General features: G+C 38.2%; 2 protein-coding genes and 1 pseudogene across 7 annotated transcripts in view; 1 reads left to right on the plus strand and 2 right to left on the minus strand.

The window, feature by feature from the left end:
* Positions 1–27,649, plus strand: part of LOC147824023 (uncharacterized) — an 89,427-nt gene that overhangs the window by 1,745 nt on the left and 60,033 nt on the right. For 2 of the 3 annotated variants that reach the window (XM_087191350.1, XM_087191349.1), the window contains one exon: positions 750–18,749. In XM_087191350.1, the coding sequence (XP_087047476.1) occupies positions 750–779 (30 nt within the window). In that variant the 3' untranslated portion in view covers positions 780–18,749. Of the gene's footprint in view, positions 1–749; positions 18,750–27,649 lie in introns of those variants that run through there. The other variant, XR_015443103.1, reaches the window with a different exon arrangement.
* On the minus strand, positions 7,970–8,761 carry LOC147824024 (transmembrane protein 69 pseudogene; annotated as a pseudogene).
* On the minus strand, positions 8,985–27,260 carry Zfp30 (ZFP30 zinc finger protein). 4 transcript variants are annotated; one of them, XM_087191284.1, is made up of 6 exons: positions 27,157–27,260; positions 23,606–23,690; positions 21,023–21,149; positions 20,160–20,258; positions 12,909–13,847; positions 8,985–9,119 (listed from the first exon to the last, which is right to left on the minus strand). In XM_087191284.1, exons 2-6 carry the CDS (start codon positions 23,612–23,614, stop codon positions 8,992–8,994), a joined length of 1,302 nt encoding a protein of 433 aa, XP_087047410.1. In that variant the 5' UTR covers positions 23,615–23,690; positions 27,157–27,260; the 3' UTR covers positions 8,985–8,991. The 4 variants fall into 4 exon arrangements, with proteins under 4 accessions (XP_087047410.1, XP_087047409.1, XP_087047407.1 ...); XM_087191283.1 differs by lacking the exon at positions 8,985–9,119 and having other exon boundaries at positions 12,459–13,847; positions 20,160–20,255; XM_087191281.1 differs by lacking the exon at positions 8,985–9,119 and having other exon boundaries at positions 12,459–13,847.

Genomic DNA, 27,649 nt, shown 5'->3' on the forward strand with positions numbered 1-27,649 from the left:
TCTTGAACTTGTGGTAATCCTCCTGTTTCAGCCTCCTGAGTGCTGGGATTACAGGCATTTGCCACTAGGCCTGGCTACTAGACCGTTTTGAGATGTAGACTTCAGATAGTCTTGCGCTCTTTGCTATATGATTGTATATGAAAGGTTATTTACTTTGTTTATTGTGTATGGTAACACCCTTAAAGACCCACTCTATCTCAGTTTAGAGATGGTGCTTGAAAGTCTTGTATCACTTACACACAGGTGTTCACATCTCCAGACTGGATGAAGTTGTTTCCCTAGCATGTGGGACAGCAAACTTATGGGCTGTCCTTCTTCAGTGTGGCACTCTCCAGTAGGGTGAAGTCCCAGAGGACAAAGGCATAAGGGGATATCAAAGAGCGATCAATCCTCTGACTACCTAGAAAGGGGAATGGCAAGGGGTAAAGACAAAAAAGACAATAGAGACTTGAGTAATTTCAAAGTTTATGAGGGGCCAGGAGGTCATTGCCTCAGAGTAGGCACAGACAAAGACTCTCCAAGCTAGCCATCATTTATTGGGTACACACAATAATTGGGAGGACCATCAGGTGACCCAGGAGGTAGTGGTAATCCTAGGACAGTGAGGAGCTGATGAAGATCTTAAATCCTGAGTTTCTTTGAGGAGGACCAGATAGAGAGCATTCTAACAATAGTGGGTGGGATGACTTAAGTTTGACACGAAATTAGTCCCTATCCAAGTAACCTTTCTCTTTTGTTTTATTACTCAGTTCTCAAAGAACCAGGATGTCCTCAGCTGATGTAATCTTGCCATTGAGTGTCACAGCATCATGGAACCCTTGAGACCTCAGCCATGATTGGAGGCAAATGGAGTTATGTTTCCACATGGCATCCAGCTCAGGGGCAAGGTACATTGAGCCTCAGACAGGTATAGTCATACTTTAATTATGAAATGATTTTTCCCCAAAATTTATGTAGAAATGCTTCTGACACTGAAATATCTCTTATCACAATGTAAAACACTTGAAATTAATAAACATTTTTAAAGGCCTTTGAGGGATAGGGATTGTCTTAGTAACTTTCTCATTGCTGGGACAAATACCTGACAACCAGAAGTTAAAGGTGAAAAGGTTTATCTCTTACTTTGTAGAGGTTTCAGTCCATAGTCCAAGGCAGAGGTGCATGGCAAAGGAGGCTGCATCATGGTGTGTCAGGCAAAAAGCAGCAATCTTCCTTCTTCTTTCCTTCTTTCCACCAAGGCTACAAGCCTTTTGGTTGGTGCCATACATATCCAAGGTGGGTTTTCACTCTTCAGAAAGCCCATCATCCACACCCAGAACTATGTTAAGCCAATCAGTGGACTGATCCAGTATCACACTCATGATCTAGTCTTTCCCAAAAGCCCTACCTATGAGTGTAGGAGGCTGGGGGCAGGGGGGGGGCATCTATAAGCCAACAGAGGGATGTAACTCAATGGTAGAGTGCTTGGAGGCCTTGGGTTTGATCCCTAGCACTGAAAAAAGACAAGAAGCCTACTCTGGACATGGTGGTGCATGCCTGTAATCCCAGCACTTGGGAGGCTGACGCAGGAGGATTGCTGAGAGTTCAAGGTCAGCCTGGGCTACATAGTGAGTTCAGGGTCAGCCCTGAACTACAAAGGGAGACCTTGCCTCAAAAAGCAAAAATAAAAAAGAAAAAGAAAAGAAAAGAAGCCTTTGACTTAGAAATTTTTAAATCTCTGTTAAGCACCCCTTGTGTCAAAAGGCAATAAAGAACTGCAGGATTTGTAGAAAATGAATAATGGAAACACTATATATAAAAATCTACAGAATAAAATTATATGAGTAAATAGGAAAAAATTCATGACCTTAAATATTTACTAACATACACGAAAGAACGAAAAGGAACTAAATACTCAACTCAAAAAGTCAGAAAAGAACAATTTACACTGAATGTAAATAGAAAAAAACAACAAAAATGAAAACTGAATTTGATAGGTTAGAATGGTTAGAAAGAGAGAATATTAGAAAAACTTTAAAAATTTAGTTCATAGAAAAGAATTAGCACTAAAGAAAAATAACTACTAGTGGATTTGTGTGTGTATGTGTGTTGGGTACTTGAGGATTCAATACAGGGAACATTCAGCTATATCCTAGTCTTTTTTTTTTTCTTCCTGGTACTGGGGATTGAACCCAGGGCCATTATACTGAGCTACATACCCAGTCCTTTTAAAAAATTTTAAGTGGGTCTTGCTAAGTTGCCCATTTACTAGGCTGGGCTCAAACTTGTCATCCTTCTTTCTCAGCCTCCTGGAGTGCTAGGATTACAGGTGTGTCAGACACCCAACCCCAGCCCCTTTTTAAATTTTCTTTTTTGGTATCAGGGAGAAAACTCGGGTCCTTGCGCTTGCACAGCAGGCGGCATAGCCACTGAGCTAAATCCCCGAACTCCCTTTTTAAATTTTAAGACAAAGTCTTACAAAGTTGCCCAGACTGGCCTCAAGCTACTCATCCTTCTGAGTTGCTGGGATTATAAGCATCTGACACCACATCAAATTAATGATTTAGTTTTTTAAATGAGTATATAAAATAACATACCTAGGAAGAAATTAGTTTTTTTGATTTCTGGGAAATGGCAGAGTGATGAACAGCAGAGAAAAGAGCCTCTCTGAGATTTGGTGTCTGAACACTGGAATGTAACACCTTGAGGACGAAAAGAAGAAGGGAAGTGGGTCCCCAGGACCCAGGAAGGATCTGAAGCAAGAATTGAAGTCCAGGGTTGGGGATTTAGCTCAGTGGTTTTGTCGCCTGCTGCGCAAGCACAAGGACCTGAGTTTGATCCCCGGTACCGGGGGGGGGGGGGGGGGATTGAAGTCCACGGGGAGAGTGAAGAGAGAGACTTCAATGAAGAAGAGGGACATGGCAGATGGCACCTTCTCCCAGAGCCTGGATCTATTGTGTGGGAAGGGCTGGTTGAACTTGCAGACACAGGGTGATTACTGGTGACCCCAGAGCCCTCTACAGAGAAACACACCAGTGAAACAGAGCAGTTGATGCAGTGGACTGCAGTGGCTGGTGAGTTATTCAGGTTTAGATGTCACTCAGGAAAGGGCTACTGGCCGGTAACCATCTTGGAAAGGGTCCAACTGAGATTGGAACTCAGAATGGCTATGGGCTGGCTCCAATCTAGTGGCTCCTGGTGTTGCAGTGAGGATGCAGTTTAAATCAGCAGGAGGTCAGGGAGCCAAGTTTGAACCAGAAGGAGGCAAACTTACTATTGCAGGCTCAACAAATCCAGTTCCAGCCTCATACAAAGAAACCAGTTTGAACTTCAGTGGAACTAAAGGTGCAGGCTTGCTGAGATTATCCACTACCCTGCCATAAAGCTACAGCTGGCTTGCTGGTTTTAATCAACTTGGATCTGGACTCTGTCTGCCCATATTGTCTACCAGTAACAGTAGAGATGCCTTGTACTGGACTTTTTTTTTCTTTTCTTATTTCTTCCTTCTCTTTCCCTCTTCTCTTCTTGACCAGTTTCCCAAAATTTGTATGATCTTCCTTTGTCCTCCAGCCTTCCTTCTAATCTCTTCCTCTTCCTCTATTTCTCTATTCCACCCCCACCCCCACCCCTTTTAAATCTCTCCTAAGGGTAAAATCACCATATTGAGGGCTTACTTATTGCATACAATTTTCTGGTTCATTTTAATTTTGTTATATAACCAAAAATCTAGTTCATACAGTTAAAGGTGGCAAATTAATAGTTACCAAAGTTTATCATTTTCTAGGCTGTGTTTGATGCTATTATTACTGTTGATTGTACTACTTTAGCCAAGGTGACATAATTGTGCTAATCAGGTATTCCTGGTATTGCCTAAGGAAGAAATTAACCATTGATGAAGATTTTAAAATTCACTGAATTTTATTTTCTGAGAAAATATAAGAACTTTTAAAACTCATCCCCATAGAACTAAAACATTGAAAAAGTAAAAAAATAAATTGCCGGGCCAGGGATTTAGCTCAGTGGTTTTGGCGCCTGCTGCACGGGTGCAAGGATCTGAGTTCAACCCCAGGTACCAAAAATAAATAAATAAATAAATATAAATAAAAATAAATTGCCAGTCATGGTGTAGGTGACTCATTTTCGTATGTATCATCCTCCCAAAAAAGCACCAGAATCATATAGTGTTACAGAGGAATTGTACCACTCTCAACAATGAAATCCTCTTAACATGTTCTTTTAAATCATTCAAGTACAGAGAAAAGGAAAAATTTCTAATTTCTTCCGTGAAGTGAATGTAATATTGATTCCAAAAAGGAAAATATTTCAACTGTCACTAGTACTCCTGTGATATATTTCTACTCATAGAACACTTTTGACACCAAATATGTTGAAATTTTCCTCATGTCAACAACAAACTCTCTGATTCTCTGAATACCAACTGGGTGCTTAACAGTTCAATTCTGACAATCAAAAAGGTTGGATTTTTGTTTTGTTTTGTTTTGATTTTGTGGTTCTGAGGATCAAATGGAGGACCTTGCACAGAAGAAACAGCCCTATACTAATGAGACCCTCATAGGCTAAGACTATGGTTTCAACACTTTATGTTCCACAAGAGGAACAAGCACTTCGTAGCATGAACTTGGGACAATCTATTTTCCTGAAAGCAAATAAGCTATCAACTCTAATAGGATCATGAAAAAGGACACATGAAGTAGAGGGGAAAAAGACAAAGGAACTGCCTAGAAATGGATCCTACTGGCTTAAGAGAAAATAGTTTGACATTTTAAAGAAATGCAATGGTTTGAAACATACCAAATGTCTAAAAAAGTCATAAGTCATCTAGTATTCAAAACTAACTCATTCACTCTTGGAACTTTTTTGTGTGTGTGTGGTACCGGGGATCGAACTCAGGACCTTGCACTTGTGAGGCAGGCACAGTACCACTGAGCTAAATCCCGGGCCCCAAGGGACTTCTTAGGTTATAGGATACCAACTAATTTCTCTGAAAACTAACATATAAAGGGAAAAAAATCAAGTCAATTATCCTGCCTTAAGACAGCCAAATAGATAAAAAAAGTTCATGGGTTCAGGGTATAGTACAGTGGTAGGACATTTGCCCAGCATGCTCGAGGCCATGGATCATGGATCTAATCCTCAGCACAAAAGGGAAAAAAAAGAAGATAAGCATATACATACATGTACATATACAGTATAGATATACAGATATAGATTCTAACAAATATAAAAGGAAAGAATTTTTTAAATGACCATATGTAACTGATAATGAAGTAATGGTTCAATCGTAACCTTTAGCCCAATGTTTATTAACCTTTAAATTTATTTTTTTTATTTATTTATTTAGGTGATAAGGTCTTGCTGTGTTGCCCAGGCTGGCCTTGAACTCCTGGGCTCAAGTAATTCTCCTGCCTTGGCCTCCTGGGATTACAGATGGGGTAAATTTTTTTTCCCTAGTACCGGGGATCAAACTCAGGATCTTTGTGCTTGCCAGGCAGGGGCAGCACCACTGAGCTACATCCCTGGCCCTAGATGGGATAAATATTAACTGTGCCCAGCTAATGTTTCTTATATTTTTAAGAAGTTTTCATTGTCACTTCCCTAAGGAGTTTTTTTTTAGACCACATATGACATTTTATTGCCACAGATACACTGTATATTTCTGTTTTTGTACTGTGCTCCTTGGAGAGCCACAAACGATTGTATTAAGTTTTTGGCCCTGTCCTTGTCAAGAACCAAGTTTCACCCCCTTTGCAGAAATATTCCTTTTCCCACCATTGAAAATGCATGCTTTAGGGAGAAAAGGAGAATTTAATAAAGGAAAGATTAAGTGAACAACATTTCAACACTGATCAATATGACACCATACTTTTAAAACCTTGTGATGCAATGTAACAGAAAGAACATGGCACCAACTATGAACTATTGGTGATTTGGACAAAATCTGATCTGAATATGATCAAGCATCTAGATCTAATTACACAGTTACAGAAAAATAGGTGATCTGGGAACAATTTTTTTTTAACACTACAAGAAAACAACTGGCCAAAAGCAGAATGTGGAATATTCTATAGGGCAAATAATCTAGCTTTTCTACAAGTAAATGGCACCAATTAAAACAAAAGCAAAAATCAGGAGAGAAACTGTCACAGATTTAAAAAGCTTAAAAGATCTGGCAATCAAAAGCAACATGTAAAATCTATATGGATCCTGCCAGTTGTAAAACTCTATCTTTCAAATAGCAGATAAAATCTGAATATAGAGTGGGTATAGGATATTATAGAAGTACTGTTAGTTTTTTATGTTGGTACAGGAGCATGGTGGTTATTCTAAAATAAGTCATTTTCAGTCAAGTATGTATGCAGAAGGAGGAAATAATTTAGAAATACTATAGGAAAAGGGGGAGAAGGTTTGATATATTATTTTTAGTTGTAGGTAGGTATTGGACACATTGAGTTTCCTGGTTTCTATCCTGCTTGAAAAGTTCCATAACAAAGTTAAGTCATTAAATTTCCCTTTAGAAGGTATTAGTGTTTTTCTTCAATCTTTTTTTTTTTATGGAGGAAATCATGTATGTAATTTACTTAATAAATTTGTTAACTGGTATTTGAATACTTGTATTATACAATAACACATTCCAAGTGATACAATCCTCTGATGTATACTTACACCATTTACAAATGTTTTTCTTTTTTCTAAAACTAGAAATTCACTATGCTTTCAGGCTTTAACCTGAAAGACTGCTTTCAGGTTAAAATCCAAGGTGTCACTTTTGCTGTTTCTATGTAAAAAGCTTCTTTGTGAGTTAAAGAGTGTAGAACTAGGTAGACCTGCTCATCAGCGTATTCATAAGGCTCCAGGTTGGATTTTGCTTTCTAATTTATATGTAGCGGCTTTATTCTTTTAAATATTGACCAACTGATTTTATATATGCAGGTTTTCTGTTTTCATTTAACATGGCTTTCTCACTAGACACTGCTCCCTACTGACATCAAAGCCATATATCCTTTCTGCTCATAAAACTATGTTATACCTGGAAAATAAGCTTGGACATACAACTCAAAAGGGCAACTGCTGGAACCACCTTTCATTTCAGGTACTTGTTGATATGAGGTTTTCCACATGAGCTGGGAGAATGTACATAGTTTTTTTTTTTTTTTTTTTTTTTTTGGTACCAGAGATCAAACTCAGGTTCTTGCGCTTTTGGGGCAGGTGGCAGCACCACCAAGCTAAATCCCCGGCCCATGTATGTATTTAGTGATCACAAGGCTCTAACAAAGGGAATTTGTTGTTGTTGTTATTGCTGTTTTTGAGATAGGGTCTTGCTATGCAGTTCAGACTGGTCTTGAACTATGTAGCCGAGGCTGGCCTCAAACTTGGAGCAATCCTCCTGCTTCAGCCTCCTGAGTGCTAGGAGAGTGCTGGAATTATAGGCGTGCACTACCACGCAGGTCATAACAAAAGGGATTTTTTTGTCTTTTATTTTACATTTTTCAACACAATTTAAACATTGAAATGTTGGGCTGGAGATTTAGCTCAGTGGCGCCACACCTGCCTTGAAAGCCCAAGGTCTTGAGTTCAATCCCTGGTAGCAAAAAAACAAAAAACATTGAAATGTTTAAGTAAATATGTAATTCATAAAGACTGAATGTAAATTAACCTAATATGAAAAGGACTTTTGTGAGATTTTCAAGTTCTTGCTCAAGTAATTATTAGAAAGGACTTTTACAAATGCAGAACAATCTATGAGGAATAAATTATTACTGTGGGGGAGGACAAATAGAAATAGAAAAAGATGATATCAAAATACAACTTTAGAAAGCTTGTAGGCAGGGAGCTGAGAGAGCAGCCTAAAATTGCAAAGTGCTTGCCAACCATGCTCAAGGCCCTGGGTTTGAACCCAGCACCCCCACCCTCCCATCTCACATACAAAAAAATGTGTAGCCAACATGTTATCAACAAAATAGTTTTATATTTATTCTACTTGACCAGGTCTCTTGGGCCCTTTCTCTGGATATATATCTTGAAGTAGTAAAGTGATTATGAATGAAAAACAGGCCACTAAAGTGACTACTATCCTCAGGGCTTTGAAGCAGTTGGGTAATGTTGCAAGAGAAAAATTTCAATGTGTAATGCTATCCCCAAACCTATTATTACTGTGATTATGGCTTCATTGAGGGTTTCAGAAATGAGGAGGGCAAACCATGAAAACAACAGGAGCTACACCATTAGCTAAATTAACGTAGTCCAGTTTGGCTGGACTACCTTCTGTCAGAGCAAAACCCCATCTGATCCCTCCCGAAAAAGACAAGAAACTGACTCCATAAGCCATCTGAGTGAAAGCTAATACAGGGATATAAGACTTTGTCATCACCATGATTAGTGGTGGAGCAATAAAAGGGATTGGTCCTGCCACAGTTATATACAATGCTGGCTTTGGGGTTTTAGGCAGGTAAGTGATGGTGATTGGTGGCCTGGCTGGAAGTACTTCTTGCTTCTGCTTCTTCTTAAAGCTGCACAGCGATGTATGATAGTATTGTGCCTTACTCATACACGCTGGAAATGAAGGAAAACACCAAGATCTTGGAAACAAAGAGGAAAGGTCCCACTGCAGAGATGTCTTGAGAGAAAGTGTATCTGTTCTCCTGCTGGCTCCTAGTCTCATTGTGAAAGGACACTTCAACATCTTTGAAGATGCTTGAGAAAACCTCTGAATGAAGTGAAGCATACTAGCCCCTATTGAAAGTTTTCTTCGGGAAGATGCCATGCAGTTCTGATTAACATATTTTTACAGCTTAGTAGAAGGGCTGAATCAGAAGCATGTTGCTGATACTTGCCAGCAGCGTGCGATCTTGTAGTAACTGTTTTTCTTCAATCTTAGTTCAAAGAGGACTATATATAACTGGGTGAAAGATAATGTGCCAAGTGTAGTGTAGCTAGGGAGTGGAGCTAGACTTTTGGGGTGGCCAAGTTCCAATCACCGAATGGGTGGTTCTTCTACAGACAAATGTTGCAGGAGGTAGAAAACATCTTTAAAAAGAAAAACATTGGAGAGAAAAAATGGGAACTTACTTCATGAAAGACTTTCAGATGTGTAGTACTGTATTCTTCTCTGTGTGCCTCTCCTGGAAAAAACAGAAGAAAGAAAATAAAAAAGACCTATATCAAAACATCCTCAACCCACAAAACTATTTAGAACCACCTGCCATACCAGCTTAAGCAAGGGAGAGAGGTCTTCTGGAGAGGGCAGAACTCTCAGGTGGAACGGGACATCTATTTAGTGTTCTTCCTTCCTATGACACTTCCAAGCCTACTCCTGATTAGAAGAACATCTTCAAGAGCCTTGTTCTCTGTAAAATGACAACTGTAACCACCCAAGTGTCAGCTGGCAAAATGCTACCCGTCAAATAAGGAAGGAATATAGAGGTGTGGGAGACAGCATTATTAGTAGCAGTATGTGGCAGGTGATGCCAAAACCTTTGGAAAATGTAGTTTAAAATCATGTATCTATGTTCTCCCAACGAATGAAGGATCGGCTTGTGAGGTGTGGAGTAGTGCCAGCCCAGAGGCTCTCTTGCTCAAAATGTGGATCTCACTTTGCTGTAGTCTGAGCAAACCTATTTTAATTTTACTCAATAGAATCTCCAGAGGTTCTAAAAAATCTCACACAAAAGAGGTTATGTCTTACCTTTATACTTTCAAGGAAATGTAGCCTGGGGCTGAAAAAGCTGCCAAAGGCTGAGGCTGGGGAAGGCAAGACTGGATACCCTGTGGTTGTAATTTGTGTCAGATTGTGCTTGAGACTGAGAGAAGTATTAATGGCCCATTTGATTGTGTGTGAGAGGCTGTCTGGGACAGAATGATGATAGTTTTGGGGGAGATATCTGTGATTAATCAAGCTGTGACCAAATATAATTTATAAGAAAGTGTTTGTTTGCATGGTAATGAATTTTGAATAGATTCTTTTGGATCTTTATAAATTAAGTGAATGATACATTGAGAATCCACTTGTGGTGGGAATCTGGGGGTGGGGGATGCATGAACATAATATTGTGAGGAGAGTTAAAAATCATCAAGTGCTATGGTGCTATCTCCAAGCATCAGTTTCTTTATGTGTAATGCTCTGGAACATTGCCGTTCAATAGAACTTACTACAAAACTATATTCCTTTTTTATATCGATGCTGTCCAATACTATACCCAATAGTCACATATGGCTGTTGAGAACCTGACATGTTGCTGGTTTGACTAAGGAACTGGACTTTAAATTCTGATTAATTTTAATTAGTCTAAATTTAAACAGCTAGCTGTAGGTAGCTTGTAGTCTTCCTATTGGACAATGGAACCTGGGGCATTATTTTGCCTTAAAAGATCTAAAGGGGGTAGCTGAGCTTGGTGGCACACACAAGTAACCCCAGCACTCTTAGAGGCTGAGGCAGGAGGATTACAAATTTGAGCTTAGCCTGAGTAACTGAGTGCATTAGTGATTCTCTCTCTCTCTCTCTCTCTCTCTCTCTCTCTCTCTCTCTCACACACACACACACACACACACACACACACACACACACACAAAAATTAAATTAAAAACCTGGGGATGTAGCTCAGTGCAAAGGCCCCAAGTTTAGTCCCCAACACTGGGGAAAAAAGATTTGAAGGGGATAAAAATGTAAGTAATTGATCTGGTAAATATTTGAAAAAAAATGAATTTTATAGTAAATGAAAAGAGATAAAATACAAACTCAGTCTTTTTTAAATTGAGCAATAATTTATATAATGTAGATATATATTATATATACATCCCAATGATTATTTTCATAGGCAGCCACCACACACAGATCAAGTTAGATGCCAGAATGCTCCCTTGTGCCCCATCCTACTCGAACTGCCTTCACCCAGAAATGACTGTTATTTGGACTTCTAGCACCATAAATCATTAGTCTGGGATAATTCTGAACTTCATTTGAAAGTAATCTATGTTTTTGTTTTGTTGTATTGGTTTTTTGAAACAGGGTCTCACTATCTAGTTTAGGCTGGCTGTGAACTATGTAGCCCAGGCTGACCTCAAACTCATGGTGATCCTCCTGACTCAGCTACCTGGGTGCTGAGATTACAGGTGCGCACCACCATCCCTGGCTTTGAATGTAACCAATGTGATGCTATGTGGCCATACTGCAAGTATTCAGTACCTCGATTTTAAGTAGTCAACATGCTGATAGAGACTTCATATAAAAGAGTGCAGGTCTAATCCATTAATTTCCACACATGAGTATAGTAATTGCTTTCTTTTATTCATTCTTTAAACATATGAAGTGCCTACAATGGGACAGGTATTATAATAGTATTCAGAGCTGAACAAAAAAATTTGAACCACCAATCTTAATGTTTTTTATACATTCTAGTGTATTTAAGATTTCAATGTGTAGAGCACTGGCAACTTCCATAAATTTTTTTTTTTTGTATCAGGGATCGAACTCAGGTCCCTGCCCTTGCGAGGCAGGTGACAGAACCAGAGCTAACTCCCTGGCCCCCATAAATTTTAATATATAGACATTTTAAAGTCATTCACTTCAAACTGATTATAGTTTCATAGTTAATTTTACCTTTAGAAGAACATTATGGAAATTTCCAAATACATAAAAATTCACAACAGAATCACAAAACAAATAAAAACCATGTGTTCAAGACTCTGTTTACCATCACTTTGCCAAACAAATTATCTACCTTCACTTTTCTTTTGCATGAGCATTTTAAAGGACACTCCAGGCATCATATCTTCTGTATATAAATTTCAGAATTTATCTCTAACAAAGACATTTTTACATAACTACAGTGCTATTATCCATACCTAACAAAGACAGTTTCTTAATATTGCCTAATACTATCAATGTTCCCATTTTTCTAGTTGTAAAAATGTCTTGCTTTAAATGTTCATTCAACTCATGATCTAAATAAGAACCACCCTTTCACAGTATGTGATTGATAAGTCTCTTAAGAGTTCCACCTAGTTTTTCAATGTCATTTTATTCACTGAGAAACCATTTCATTCCTCGTGTAGAATTACTTACATTTTAGATATGTCATGTCATGTAATTTGTTTTTCCATTCCTTTTCTCTAAACTGGGAGTTAAGATATTCAGCCTTAAATTCAGGTTCAATACTATGGCAAGTGTACACTGTACTATAGGACATTAGGAGGCACATAATATTTTATGGCCCTAGTTTGTGAGTTTGAGAGTGATGTGTGGGTTCAGATGTTGCTAGCCTGATCTATTCGCTATAAAGTTCAAGTCAATCTTTCACTCATGACCTTAATCTCTATGGAGATTCTTCCCTAGATACATTATTATAAAATGTTTTTTCTAGTAGAGTTTTCTAATTCTGTATTTTTTTACTGGAATTCTCTATAAAAATCTTCATATCATCTTCTGGTTACCAGTAAATAAAGTTTATACAGGAAACACAGGCTAAATGATCTTCTGTTTATTTATTAAGTTACATTATGAATTCGCTGATGGTAAGTAAGGTGTGAATGCTGTCTAAATGCCTTCTTACACTCCTTACATTTATATGGCTTCTCGCCAGAATGAATCCTCTGATGTTGAATAAGAGATGAATGAAGTCTAAAGGCTTTTCCACATTCTTTACAGTCATAAGGTTTCTCACCAGTATGAATGCTCTGATGCTGAGTAAGCTGTGAGAGCAGTCTAAAAGTCTTCTCACATTCTTTACATTTATAGGGTTTCTCACCAAAATGAATGCTCTGATGTTGAGTAAGTTGTGAGAACAGCCTAAAGGCCTTCCCACATTCCTTACAGTCATAAGGTTTCTCTCCAATATGAATACCTTGATGAGAAATAAGTTCTGAGTAACGACGAAAGAACTTCTGACATTCCTTACACTCGTACGGCTTCTCACCTGTGTGGATTCGCTGGTGGAGAGTTAGATGATAGCCACGACTAAAGGTCTTCCCACATTCCTTACAATCATAGGGCTTCTCACCAGTATGGATTCTCTGATGGAGAGTAAGCTGCTGCCGCACTCTAAAGGCCTTTCCACACTCCTTACAGTCATAGGGTTTCTCGCCAGTGTGAAGTTTGTGATGGACTCGAAGGCCTGTACTACACAGGAAGGCCTGACCACATTCTTTACACTCATAGCACTTCTCAGCAATGTTAAGTCTCTGATGTCGAGTCAGGTGTGCATACTGTCTAAAGGTCTTGCCACACTCCTTGCACTCATAGGGTTTCTCACCAGTGTGAATCCTTTGGTGGAGATTAAGTTGTCCTCGTACTCTAAAGGCCTTCCCACACTCTTTACATACATACGGCTTCTCACCAACATGAATTCTTTGATGTACGCGAAGGTCTGAGCTACACGTAAAAATCTTTCCACATTTTTTACACTCATAAAGTTTGTCAGATGTATGAATTCTTTGATGTCGACTAAGGTGGGCACACTGTCTAAAGGTTTTTCCACATTCTTTACATTCATAGGGTTTCTCACCAGTATGGATTCTCTGATGGAAAGTAAGCTGTTGGCGTACTCTAAAAGCCTTCCCACAGTCTGCACATTCATAGGGTTTTTCTCTATTCCGACTTTTTTGATATAAAGCAAAGGATGAGAGTTTTCTGTAAGTGGCTATTTTTTCAGGGGTACTTTTTGTCACTTGCTTAAAGTATACCTTGTGAGAATCCTCTTGTCCCTTAAACGTTTTATATTCACAATCTTTTCTGAAAAAAGAGTCTTCAAGCCTACAACTTTGGATTCTTTCCATTATTTCCCAATGAGATAAATTGATTTCATAAATATCATTTTCTTCAAATAACTTTTTAGTGTCATACCTGGATTCCCAATCTGAAAGAAAACAAGATAAACACATGATATTTTCCTATTCTAGATGAAACAAACAAACAAATCAAACCTTTATAATAGAAAACGAAAACAACAGAAAATAAAGCCCAACTGACATAAATGGGCTAAAAAACTCAAAATAAATTATGTAATCTGGAAAAAAGCTAAAGGGAATAAAGGATATAATGAGTGAAGACCAGATTGCTTTGATGCAGATCATAGTTTGAGAATCCCCACTTAAATTTTCTAATGATTTTTCTAGTTAATCAGAATAAGGTGCAAACCCTTTACCATTAATAACATGACCTCTGGGCCAGGGATTTAGCTCAGTGGTTTTGCCGCCTACTGCGCAAGTGCAAGGACCCGAGTTCGATCCCCGGTACCAAATAAATAAATAAATAACATGGCCTCTGTTTACCATATAACTTAAGCCACTGTCCCCTTTGCTCCCTACTTCCCTATCACACTTACTTCCTTTCATTTCCTATAATATATCACAATCTTCATTTCTTAGAACTTTGCATTGGTTATATTATCTCCCGAGAATCTGGACATGAGTTTACATGATTGGATTCCTTTCATCAGTCACATATTGTCTTAAAAAATCCTGCTGATTTCATCTAATTCATATCCATTACTTTCTATCCTAGTTACTTGTTCTTTGCTTAGCAGTTTTCTCAATTTTGTTACTAATGAATTTCTTTATTTATTATTATTTTTTTCTGGTACCGGGAATTGAACTCAGGACCTTCCACTTGCCAGGCAGGCATGGCACCAATGAGCTAAATCCCCATCACTTCCTCACTTATTATTATCTTTACTTTCTTATCTTAAACTTCCCAAAAGGAAGAAACAAATTTTTACTATCCACTGAAAAACAAACCAGTAGTATATAGTAACTGTTACTTATTAAGTTCTCATAATTAGTTAACAATTATTGAATATGCTGCCCTCACACCAAGCCTAAAACTTATCACATTGATTACTCTCTTTTTATCATTTCCTAGAGATATGGGAAACAGCACATGTAAGCTATCTCAGTGAAATATATACATGGAAAATGAAGATTTCTTTGCACATGACCATTCTTCCATTTGTCTCTCCACATACATGTGCAGAAATCTCCACTGCAGCTCAATTCCTACTCTGTATAGTCACAACTAACCTTTATTCCCTATTTATAACCAAGTCATGAGATGCTGTACCTATTTATCTTGACTTGAGTTTAACTATACACATCTCTGTCACAAATATTCTACCCATTTGTCCCTTCATTCTCTTCCTCATATCTTCCCTAAAGTCCTCATAGCTAACAGCATCTAGATGGTATTTAAGAGTATTTTAACAGGTTTATACCATAGTAAAAGGCTAGTAAAATTCTAAGCAAAGAGATGTTTTTCTCAAATATATATTTTCTTAAAATTTTGTAATAGTTCAGTATTTTTTAAAAATAAAAAAGTATTTTAAAAAATCTATAATGTAACAATATTACTTGTAAATGCCCAAACTAGAAACAATCTAAGTGCTTCATCAACAGAAGAAGGGCTAAGTAAATTATGGCTCATTAATAAAACAGTATACAAAATAAGAATGAACAATCTGCACCACACAAAGCCACGAGAATCAATTTCACAAACATACTGGTGAGTAAACAAAGCCAGACATAAAAATATATACTGTATGATTCTATCTTTATATAGTTTAAAAATAGTGAATCTAACCTATGGTGTTGTTAAGGTCAGAATAGTGGTTAACCATGAAGCAGAGAAATGACTGGAAGTCAGGAGGGGGTAAAGTTCTATTTCTGAATCTATGGGCTAATTAGATGGATATGATTACTTTATGAAAATTCATTAAGTGCACATAGTGATATGTGTACTTTTGTGTGTATATTTATATTTCAATACATTTACTTTTAAAAAGATATACTAGGCTAGGTGTAGTGTTACACGCCTATGGAAGGCTGAAGCAAGAGGATCGTGAGTTCAAAGCCAGCCTAGACTATACAGTGAGTTCATGGTCAATCTGAGTCTCAAAAAACAAGCAAAAAACCCCCAATATACTAAAAAGACATTAAAAGGAAATAATAATTTAAATAGTGTGGATAAAATGTGAGCAAAGACAGGTAAATGAACGGTACAGAAAACATTGCTATGAAATCTATGGGTCCTTCTCCCTCTGTCTCCCCACTCAAGAAAGCAATTAAAAAAACTATAGCAATTTTGCAGAATTTCTTGGAGAGAGTTAAATTAGAGACTTAATAGGACAAATGAGATATAAATGATATCATTTGCTAAATAACAGTAATAAGTAGACAGCTATGAAAGTATAAACATTAAGAATTAACATGGTAATTTCAGGATTTATCTGCAAATTAATTAAAAACTAATACTCTAAAAGGAAAGTGATAGTCAAAATCATAATTAAGCACTGAAATACGTGTGAGAAAAATCAAGAAAATACTAATGTAATAAAAGTCCACACAAATTGGGATAAGAAACATTAAACATTGGTAAGTTACTGAAATAAACAAAATGAGCAAATAAGATCCAAAGTAAATAAAAGTATAAACAAATGTAGGACAAAAACAAAAAATGTAGGACAATAATCACTGATAAATCAGAATAAATTATAAAATGTATCCTATTAAATCTGATGGTTTTCATTTTTTAAAAAAATCCCAGTGTTAACACAGTAAAGCTGAGACTGTCATATATGGCCCCAGCTTGGTGACAAGCCAGATTATGACCCTGGCATTCTGAACATTCTGAAGTCAGAGGTTCCTCAATGCCAGTGATGGTAAACCTTTTAGAGACTGAGTGCCAAACTGCAACCCCAAACCCCCTTATTTATCGCAAAGTGCCAACACTGCAATTAAACTTGAATACTGAGGTTTTAGTTTAGAAAAAACAGCTCATATATTATCATCTTTTATCTTTAAAAAAAAAGCACAATAACACATATGCTATAGGTTCACTGCCACTGCTCTATAGTATAAAACAGCTGAGTTGAGACAGTCACCAGATGTTTCCAAATTTGATGATGCCAGTTCACATTCCTGCAAACACTAAAATTATTCACATTTAATGACAACCTTTTCTGTGATAACTAATGTTCTGGAAGTACTGGTTATAAATGGACACTGCATTGTCATCAAGGTAGGTATGGCTGAAAAATTAGTAAAAGACAGGAAACATGGACATTCAAGGATTCTGCATTTACATAGCTTCACGAATATCTTTCCATTCTGGTCTAAGTCAAAAAAGCTTAAAGTGGAAAGAATAATCCATGTATTATATGTGCTTTAATCAAGATAAAATGGACTGCACCTACACTTAAACAAAAGGCCCTGCCAAACACCAAAAATTGACCCATGGTAGTAAATTTTACTTTTTGACCTTTTATGATACATATGTAAAATTAATTATAATTAATTGTAATTGTATGTACATATTTAAAATTAATTAAACAGCTTACAGTCTAATGAATCAAAGTGCTTTATTCTAGTCACATTGCTAACGTGAAAACAATATGTTAACCCACCTTAGGTAAGTATAAAAGAAGTTATTTCTATTTATAGGAAATCAGCTTAATTTAAAAGAAAATAAAGAGCAAATTATCTGGCCATAAAATGGTCTTCCTGAGGTATAATATTTCTGGAAGGAGAAAGTCATTCATCACTTTTTTTGCTAATATATGATCATATGGGGCGCTCTGGGAGGCTGAGGCAAGAGGATTACAAGTTCAAGGCAACTTAGTAAGACACTGTATAAAACCAAAGAGGGGGAGGATGCTAGAGATACAGTTCAGTATGAAGGCCCTAGGTTCAATCCTCAGTATCTTTAAAAAAAGATATTGGGTAAACAATACAGTATTTATGACACTGACAATTCTAATTATGTTAACACCAGGGTTAGTGTGTTAATGTATCAAAAGACCTGAAGCTGGGCATAGTGGCAAGTTTGTGCTCATCCTGGGTAACTTAAGTGATTAGTGAGACCCTGTCTCAAATTTTAAAAGGGCTGGGGATATTTGGGTTAAAACCTCAGAGAGGGGAAAGAAGGGAGAGAGGGGAGAAAGGACAGAGTGGAGAGAGAGGGAGAGAGAGACAGAGAGACAAAGCGATCTGAAAATGTTAAAACTCAAACCATAGGGGCTGGGGATTTAGCTCAGTGGTTCTGCCACCTGCTTCGCAAGTGCAAGGTGTCCCAAGTTCGATCCCCGGTAAAAAAAACAAAAAAAATCAAACCATAGAACTGCACTTCTGAAAATCAATAATGATCAAAGACTGAATTCCAGTGAAGTAATGAATAATCTTCTTGTTCTATTGGTAATCTTACTGCCTCTTTCACCAAGGAATCAGAAACTATAGAAAGAAAAATATGCATTCTCACCTTCACACTATCCAATCAACCTGTGTCTGAATCTTTATCAATGCATGATTTTCCTTTATAAGTTGGTCCCACTCGTTCTCATGTACTAAAAGTCACTGCTTACAAAACTGATTTCCTCTTTGAAATAATTCCCTATAAACATGTTCTCATATCTTACATCTTCAAATATATTCCCTGTATTCTATGTATCTCCTCTTTTATGTCAAAATTCCTCCAAAGAAGTGTTTATATTATTTCCCTATCATCTCACCTCCCATTTTCTTTTTTCTTTTCTTTTAATTTCCCAGGAACTCTTAAAATAAAACATTATTGTGGATTATTTATAACATACACAGAAGTAAAAACAATATAGCTCCATATATATAGCAGTCATCAACTCATACCCCATGGTGGCCTATGTACAGCTTAATCTACTTTCTTTATATTATGTGAACCAAATTGAAGACAATGGGGTTATTCTTGAAAATACTGTGCTTTACTAAAAAGAATAAAGTATTTGGTGTGATTTGCATCTTTTGTCCAGGCTTCCTATTTTCTGCCAGTTCTACAAATTATGAGAGAATGGGCTTATTTATGAGATTGTGGCTCCAGTCGATACTCCTTTTTCTGTAATCTATTGCTGTACAATCAATCATATGCAGAACAGACATGCATCCACAATAAACACAAAGAAAAACTACAAAGACACTAAGCTGCTAAAGGCTCTATAACCAGTCAGGAGTAAACATACATGGGAAACATCTCAAGAGAGGAAAAAATTTCTGAGTTTTATTAGCACATGAAAACACAACACTCAGAAGGGTGAAGGGGGTGAAGGGCACACAGGTAATGGGGAAAAAATAAAAACCAAGATACATCATGTAAAGGTACAAGCACCCAATGATAATTGTAAATGTACTGTATACCTAAAATGTACCAATAAAAGAATAAAAAAAAAAAAGAAAAGAAAATACAACACTTAGCCGATTGTACTATCTCAGCTAACACTTTCAGGATTTCAGCTGAAAATACAGTCTATGCACAAAGAATCCCATCTGTGGCAGCTCATTAGAACCTCAGGCCCTTCTTGGACCTGCTGAATTCCAGTCTGCATGTTGGGCTGCACTGTAGCTCAGTGGCAGACCACTTTGTCTAGAGTTCCAGCCCTAACACCACAAAGCAACACAAAACAAGAGACTAGAACCTGCATTTTAACACAATCCCCACGTGGTTTATATGTGCAGTAAAATTTTACTGAGAAACATTAGTTTATAATCAATTTGGGGGGTGCTGGGGATTTAGCTCAGTGGTTCCACCACCTGCCTCGCATGCCCAAGGACCTGAGTTCAATCCCTGGTACTAAAAAAAAAATCAATTTGGGGAGATATTGGCGCTTGTGCAGCTGATGCAAGAAAATCTTGTAGATGAATTTCCCAATATTTAGTAAACATTTAGTTGTTTATTTTGTTTTGTTTTGTGGTGCTGAAGATTGAACATAGAGTCTTGCCCGTGCTAGGCAAATGCTCTACCACTGAGATACACCACCAGCCGAAGCCATTTATTGGTTTACTTGCTTACTGTATGATGCCCCTACTACAATGTCAACTAAATGGAAAGAAGGCTATGAAGAAATGTATACATAAAAGTTGAAAGACAAAAGATGAGCTAGAAAATAATTAGATCCAAAATACAGGTAAAATTATCACTAGTGAAAAAAGTTTTCCCCTCCTGAAGGGGGAGGGAACTATGAGAAAGAAGAAACAAGTAGTGCATTGAAATAGATGAAATCTCTTTGGTCACTTAGGCTGAAAAGATCTATGTTTTCCTCCCAAGTTTCAGGTCTCATCTTCACAATAAACATCTAAGGGTTGTGTTTTTTCTCAGTCAGCAGGTGTGCACCATGCCACAGCAGTTTACCTCTGTCTGACCAGCATTTGCTTACCTAGGCTCCATGTTCTTTTCTCATCCTGCACAATCATCCAGGGCTCTTTCCCTTGTTCCAATAGGGTAATCACATCTGGTTTAGTAATGGAACATCCTGCTTGAAAGAAAAGTACATAGTACAGAAAAAATTGATTTGATCAAGTCTTCCAAACAAAGAAGGCTATCAGGATTGAAAAACATTCAAATTAGAGTAACTTTAGGATCATAAAGAAAAATAACCAAGAGGTAGGGTTGTGGTCTTATTTAAATTAAATTCATTACAGGCTCTGTCCTTTGAGAGGAAGTAACAGTTTAGAGTACGGGTTACAAATCCTGTCTCTGACACCTGGGTCACTAGGGTAAATACTTTCATCTCTTTGAACCTGTTTTCTCAGTTTCTTGCCAGGATATTTGTCTAGTGTTAAATGCAAATTTTACATATCCTACACTTTTAATCACAAAGCAGTTAAAAGAGAATATGTTTGTTTTAGGAAAGAGAATAGGTCCACCTGAGTTTTAACTAACTTGATTTGACCCAGCATCATATACATTATTACCTCTTAAGAGGTGAGCAGAGTCAAAATCTCTCTTCCTAGTCTTATTGCAGGTGATTCCACGAATAACATAAGACTATTTCTTGCAGTGTGATACCAGAGTGCTTTGGAGTAGTTTTGCTATGTCTTAAGAATTTACACTCAAGGGTCATTACAAAGGTAGTAAGAAACAAAGCAAGTTGTAAAGATCACTGAATTATGGCAGGAAATGAAAATACTTAATACAGGTGTCTATTCCCAAACCACAAAGAGATATTCAGATAGTTTTTAGAGAGCCCTGATATGCAGTCTTATAAATTTCTAAATTATTTGATACAACTAAGCTTACCCAGTGACAACAAGTTGCTGTAGTTCTCTAAAACTACATCTCTGTACAAATTTCTCTGATAAGAGTTCAGGCATTCCCACTCTTCTTGAGAAAAGTCTACAGTCACATCTCTGAACATCACCAAATCCTACAATGACAAACACATGTATTATCCATAAGGTGAAAGAAAATAGTTTCAAGATAGAAGAAGGGTGTTAGTGATATATGCTGATTTTAGATATCAAATAAACAGGTTGGAGCTAGAAACCTGTGATGTGGGTAGGTGGGAGTAAGGAAATAAGTGTGACTGAGACAGAATACATGTTCTTGAAGATCTCTGTTGCTTCCCTATAATCTCAGTATTCTGGGAGACTGAGGCAAGAAGATGGCAGGTTTGAGTCTAGCCTGGGCAACTTAAGACCATGTCTCAAAATTTTAAAATGTTAAAAAGCAGCTGGGAGGGCCAAGAATTTAGCTCAGTGGTTTCGCCACCTGCTGTGCAAGCACGAGGACCCGAGTTTGATCCCCGGTACCAAACAAAAAAAAAAAAGCAGCTGGGGAACATAGCTCATCAAGAAAGCCCTGGGCTTGGGGCCAGGGGTTTAGCTCAGTGGTTCCGCCACCTGCTTCACAAGTACAAGGTCCAGAGTTCGATCCCTGGTACCACAAACACAAAACAAAACAAAGAAAGCCCTGGGCTTAGTCTCTGGTACTTAAAAAAAAAGAAATCTATTAACATACACCAGAGATTGGCAAATGTTTTCTATAAGGGACCAGTACTAGGCTTTGCATGCTACATATGGTCTCTGCTGCATATCCTTTTTAAACAAGTTTCTCAAAATGTCATTTGCTTGCACAAAAACAGATCATAAACTCAATTTGGCTTATGGGTCAAATGTGTAGTATTTATAGTTTGCCCAAAATTGCTGTAGCCAAACCTTCCTGTGTACTATGTGATACCTAATTTTATTTATTTTCAGACATGTTCAGGTAATTACCAGAAATTCCTTGTTAATTGAAATAAGTTCCCAAGAATTCTGTTTGTGAAGGACCTAAAAATTTCTCAATAAATATAACTTACTCTTTTTTTTTTTTATTTGGTACCAGGGATCAAACTCAGGTCCTTGCATAACTTACTCTATCTTCTTTTCTTTTAAGGATTAGAAAAAATTGTTGGAATTTCTCCCCTGAATAAACTGTAAAATCTCTATTTTGAAAAAGTAAAGTTTGCATAAAGTTAAAGAATTTTTTTAGATCTATCATTATATTGTGTCATTAGCATTTTTCCTTATTATAACAAGCCATTTATTGAATATTTTAAGTTTATATAGTAGTCCACTTTTTGGACATGTTAGACTAAATAGTGATTATATTTAGATATCACTATACTTTTAAATATATTAAATTACATTTCAAATTTATATTACAAAAAATTCTAAAACTACAATGTCAAATGTGTTAGCTTAGAAATGAGCACTCTTGGGCTGGGGATTTAGCTCAGTGGTTTGACTGCCTGCCTCTCAAGCGCAAGGACCCAAGTTCAATCCCTGGTACCATAAAAAAAAAGGAAAAGAAAAAGAAAAAGAAATGAGCACTCTAATCATAATTAGTTCAAATTCAGATGTGCTATGATATATAAATGAGATAGGGTTTATGTATACGAGATAGTAAAGAGTTTAGAAAGAAAAGAATGTAAAATATCTCAGTAACTTTTATATTGATTACACTTTTGAAATGATAACATTTTGGCTATTTTGGGTTAAATGAAACATTAAAATTAACTGCACCTGTTTCTTTTTATTTTTTACATGACTACTAAAATATAGAAGATTATATATGTATCTTGCACAGTACTCCATATTTTAAAAATGTGACTACTAGAAAATTTTTAATTACATATGTCACTCACATTACAATTCTTTTCAGCAGTGCTGTTCTATGGTATTCTCTAAACCTTCTCAGATCAAATATCCCCCCTTAGGACTTGCATTTTTGCTCCATCTCTGCCCCAGACAAACAGCACACAGGAGATACTGAAAGACTTGGTCAGCTGGGCATGGTGGCGCATGTCTATAATCGCAGCACTCTGGAGGCTGAGACAGGAAGATCACCTGAGTTTGAGGCCAGCCTGGGCTACATAGTGAGTTTAAGGCCAGCCTGAACTACATAGTGAGAACCTGTCTCAAAAAGAAACAGACCAAAAAAAAAAAAAACTAGGTCAATACGCACATAGCTGCAAAGGGAGAACAGAAGGATATACAGGAAGTATCTGAGCTGCCAGGCTCAATCCCTCACTGGAATGAGAGACTAGGAAGTAGCTACTGAGCGGGGCTCTGCTAAGAAGTTTCAGAATAACAAATGAGAATGTTCAAATAGCTGAAAAAAAGCGACAGAATTATTTTATTTTGGTGTTTTTTGTTTTGGGGTTTTTTTTTTTACACGAAGTCTCAATATGTAAACCAGGCAACTTTGACTTCCTGCTATGCAGCCCAGGTTGGCCTTGAAATCACAATCCTCCCACTGCTTCCTCCCTAGTCATGGGATTACAAACATGTGCCGCCAAGTCCAGCATAAAGATAGAATTTTAAATAGAAACTAACTTACATGAGCCATGATTTCAGAGTTCCAAGGACTGGCCAGTATCCTCAGGGTTCATTTACTGGAGTATCGGAGTCTACAGAGGCCAGAGCTGGGGGAAGAATGTGAAGCCTTCAATAGAATTGCCTCAGAGCTTTCCAAATGTTAAAAAACTGTCATATAACATTTCTCCATTCCTACATGCAATTGTGGCTCCCAACACACAGACAAGTAATGAGAGGTTAAAGAGGTAGATTAGACAAACGTCTGTCCTCCCCAAAACTGTAGGAGAACCAGCTACACAGGGACTAGACACACAACAGAGACTCTCTTGTGTCAAAGCATGTGCTCAGCCACTTGGGTAGAAGAGCTTCCTGCATAGCAGGAAGTCAAAGTCTCTGTCCCCTCCACACACGGAAGTGGATCTGGACCTGAGAAGGCACTCTGCAGACCTATCCTGAGCAGATCCTCCCTCCATTCCCATCTTCCCAGCTTAGAAGAGGCCACACCCTCTAAACCAGAACTTCCTTCCTGGAAGGACAGCTGGCCTTCCCAAACTTGAAGGTAGAAAACCTCATAGCTGGGCTGGGGACTTAGCTCAGTGGTTTCACCGTCTGCTGCCCAAGCGCAAGGACCAGAGTTCAATCCCCGGTACCAAAACAAAAACAAATCTCCAGTCTTTTTGGGGTTGAGGATTCAGCTCAGTGGTTTCGCCACCTGCTGTGCAAGGGCAAGGACCCAAGTTCGATCCCTAGTACCAATAAATAGATAATTAAATAAATAAATAAAAATAAATCTGAAAACATCATGGCCAAGAATTTCCCAAACTTTGTTGTGAATTGGATCACCTGCAGATCTTTAAATATACTGATACCTGGCTCTCCCCATCCACTCAAACATTCTGATTTAATTAGCATAGGATATGACCTGGAAACGATGATTTTAAAGACCTCCTGCGGTTTTTATAAAATCTCCCTCTGGAGATTTTAATAGGTAGCAAAGTTTGGTAGTCAAACCTCAGCGAGCACCAGAGTCACCTGAAGGACTAGTTAAAGCAGAGTGCTAGGCCCTACTCCTAGAGACTGGTGTTCAGGAGGTTTGGGACTGGATTTGAAGGTCTGCATTTCCAAAAAGTTCCCAGGTGATGCTGCTACTACTTGTATCAAATGCCACACTTTGAGAACCACCTGTACAGACAGTGTCTAGCAGCCTTTATTATGGCAAAACTGCAGCTGCACACTGTGGCTTAGCTACCATTCCCAGAATGCACTGAGTTCACTGCTCACTATTTTCCCATTCAGGACCATCAATACTCTCTGCATGTTCACAGTTACCACCCAACCTTTCCTGGTATGCAGACTGGGAAGAAGTGAAATTGTGAAACTTGAGCATGGATAATTCTCTAGAAAGAAATAACTCATCGATTCATTAGTTAGAACTCACCAAGTAAGGAGATGCAAACTAAATGAATTGGATTAGCAGATTTGAAAAATTAATAATACCTCATTCATTATTTACTATGTTTTGGGGGAAACAGATACGAAATAAGAATGATATAGAGAATGAAATGATGTGTGGATACCAACTATTTATAATGAAACCAAAAAAGCTAGTTATCCTTCAACAATGTTAAATAAAATAACATTTATGGTAGCATTCAAGATTAATGTGTAAATTAATAATTTCTTACATATTTTTATTCACAATAATACTTATAATACAATATCGTATATTTTTCCTATGACTAAGTATATTTTTGTTATCACATAACATTCCATGACATAGATACAGTGTGACTTAATCATATTCATATAAATGGATACTAATTTTGTAAAAGAATATTCCCAAAGTCATTTTCTGTTATTCCAGACTTTGATTCTAGATCAGTGGGAATCAATCTTGTTGGGCTTACACATTTTGATAATATAAAATTATGGATTTCCTCCCACTAATTAAATATTTACATATATGCAAAACTTCCAAATATAATCTTGAGATATTTGATGCTCTGAAAGCCCATAAACAGAGTCCAAAGACTTCACATTATGAATCTCTGTTCTGCTTCACTTGAGCTTTAGGCTCATTTTGCTCCTTACAAGAATCTATCTATCACATTTAACATTTTCACTGGCCTTGGGAATACGGAAACGCTGATGGAGATGACTAAGCATTATCATGTAATAGCAACAGCTACTATTAAATAATCAATTATGGACTGTGAGCTGAGTATTCTTCTAAGCGTTTTACAGATGTTAACTCATGAAATATTCAGAATCACCCCGTAAGTATATACTATCAATTCTGTAATAATAGTATATACTATTACATATGAGGAAACTGCTCAGAGTATATAACACAAACTCCGATATCAGTGCCCGTTAGTATTCAAATCCTCTTAATCTAGGTCCAGCATTCTTAACCACACTGCACCTCTTTCAGTCCACCCAAAGATATACCCAAAATAAATTCATGCTGCCAAACCACAAACCACATCTGACTGGCACCAAAACTTTCACTTATGGATACCCTGGAGGAAAAAAAAATTATACTCTTATACCAGAGTCACTAAGATATCTAACTAAACCCTACACCAGTTCTAACAAATCAGAGCCAAAAACAAAGCATGAACATCAACCTTCAGCAGGAGTTATTTCTCTATCATCAAAACCCTTAAAAGAGGACCGGGGATTTAGCTCAATGGTATCGCCGCCTGCCTCGAAAGCAAAAGGTCCCGAGTTCGATCCCTGGTACCAAAAAAAAAAAAAAAAAAATCCTTAGAACAAAATATATATCACATGCCTAGTTAATTATAGAGGACACTAGAAAAAGGAATCTCCTAATTAGGTCCCTTGCCATTAAATAGGTAGAGAAATTCTCAAGCCCTACCCAATGAATAGATCATTATTAAGAGTTTTCAAGGGAAGGAGATCAAATAATTCCATGTCTAGAAAATCAAATGCGTTTTACAGAAACAAAGAAGCAGCACAAACTCAAGCAACCTAGCTTTTAGACGAGCATCAGCGACTGGCTTCACTTTAACAAGAGCCTTTTGTGGAGCCAGCAAGACTGAGGATGCAGAGGGGTTCGTGATACCCCAAGGTTTTCAGAACTTGGTCAGAAACCACTCTCCACGCTTCCCAGGCCCTGGCTAACCCTCACCTGCATACACGAAAGCAACTGGGCGGGAGGAGGGAGGTCTGCAGCCACCCGCGTCTGAGACTGCAGCTCTAGATACCCCACTATGGCGGGGCGGGGGGTCATCTTGTGTCCAGTTGGACCTGTACAGCGGGTCCTCTCGAACCTATGTCCCGGCTTTTTTCAGGGGAACTCCATTGTGTGGCTCCTCTGACTTCTCTCTCGGCCTTTCTTTACAACCAGACCTAGGTGGCTGACGCGAGTCAGAGGTGTGCAGAGCCTCAGGGTCTCCCACTGTACAGCAGGCCGCACCCACAAAGGGGGCCGGCACCGTCACTGACACACAAGCTACCACCCAATCCCTCGATCTGAGAGTTCGCAGACCCTGGCCTGTTCCGGACTCGTCTGCCTAGGGAAAACAAGCACACCCGAGTCTGGCTCACCGAGCTCAGTCTTCACTCTATCCCAACGATGCCAAGCACCGCCGCGCCAGGATTCTACAGAACGCCCGGCTCGGTCCGGGATTGCGCAGGCGCGGGGCGGGGCGGGGTCTGGGGCTGCTAGGCGCAGGGAGGAGGAGTGGAGCCAGGACCGGCGAGGGAGAGCGGCACAACAGAGGGGCACCCAGGTGGTCCTGATGTCCAGTGCCTCACACCTATAGAGGAAACCCCCTGAGTGACCGATGCTCTTGAGGATAACCAGTCTGCACCCTCGTGGGAGCGCCAGTCCCAAAATAGAAAGTCGTACATTCCGGTTTTCTCATTAGGTTGGTGGCTCGGCCTCCCCTCCACAAGCACCGCCCCTCAGAGGCGCCTGTGGTTTCAGTCCACAGTACGCAGGCGTGAGGGATATGGGGAACCTGCTCCAACGGGGAGTGTGAGAGATGTGGGGCTGCACCAGCCGGAAGGGTGAGGGGAGTTTGGCGCTAGGACCCCA

This window comes from Heterocephalus glaber, unplaced genomic scaffold (genome assembly GCF_053883595.1).
Source record: "Heterocephalus glaber isolate CG9 unplaced genomic scaffold, H.glaber_assembly_v1.0 deba00001561, whole genome shotgun sequence".
Taxonomy (NCBI): domain Eukaryota; kingdom Metazoa; phylum Chordata; class Mammalia; order Rodentia; family Bathyergidae; genus Heterocephalus; species Heterocephalus glaber.

Excerpts from the sequence above, each read along its gene's own strand:
- Zfp30 (XM_087191281.1), bottom strand. Across the intron at positions 20,259-21,022 it reads CAGCAACTTGTTGTCACTGG|CAGGATGTTCCATTACTAAA; the intron begins GTAAGCTTAGTT and ends TTTTCTTTCAAG. Across the intron at positions 13,848-20,159 it reads GAAAAGAACATGGAGCCTAG|ATTGGGAATCCAGGTATGAC; the intron begins GTAAGCAAATGC and ends GTTTTCTTTCAG.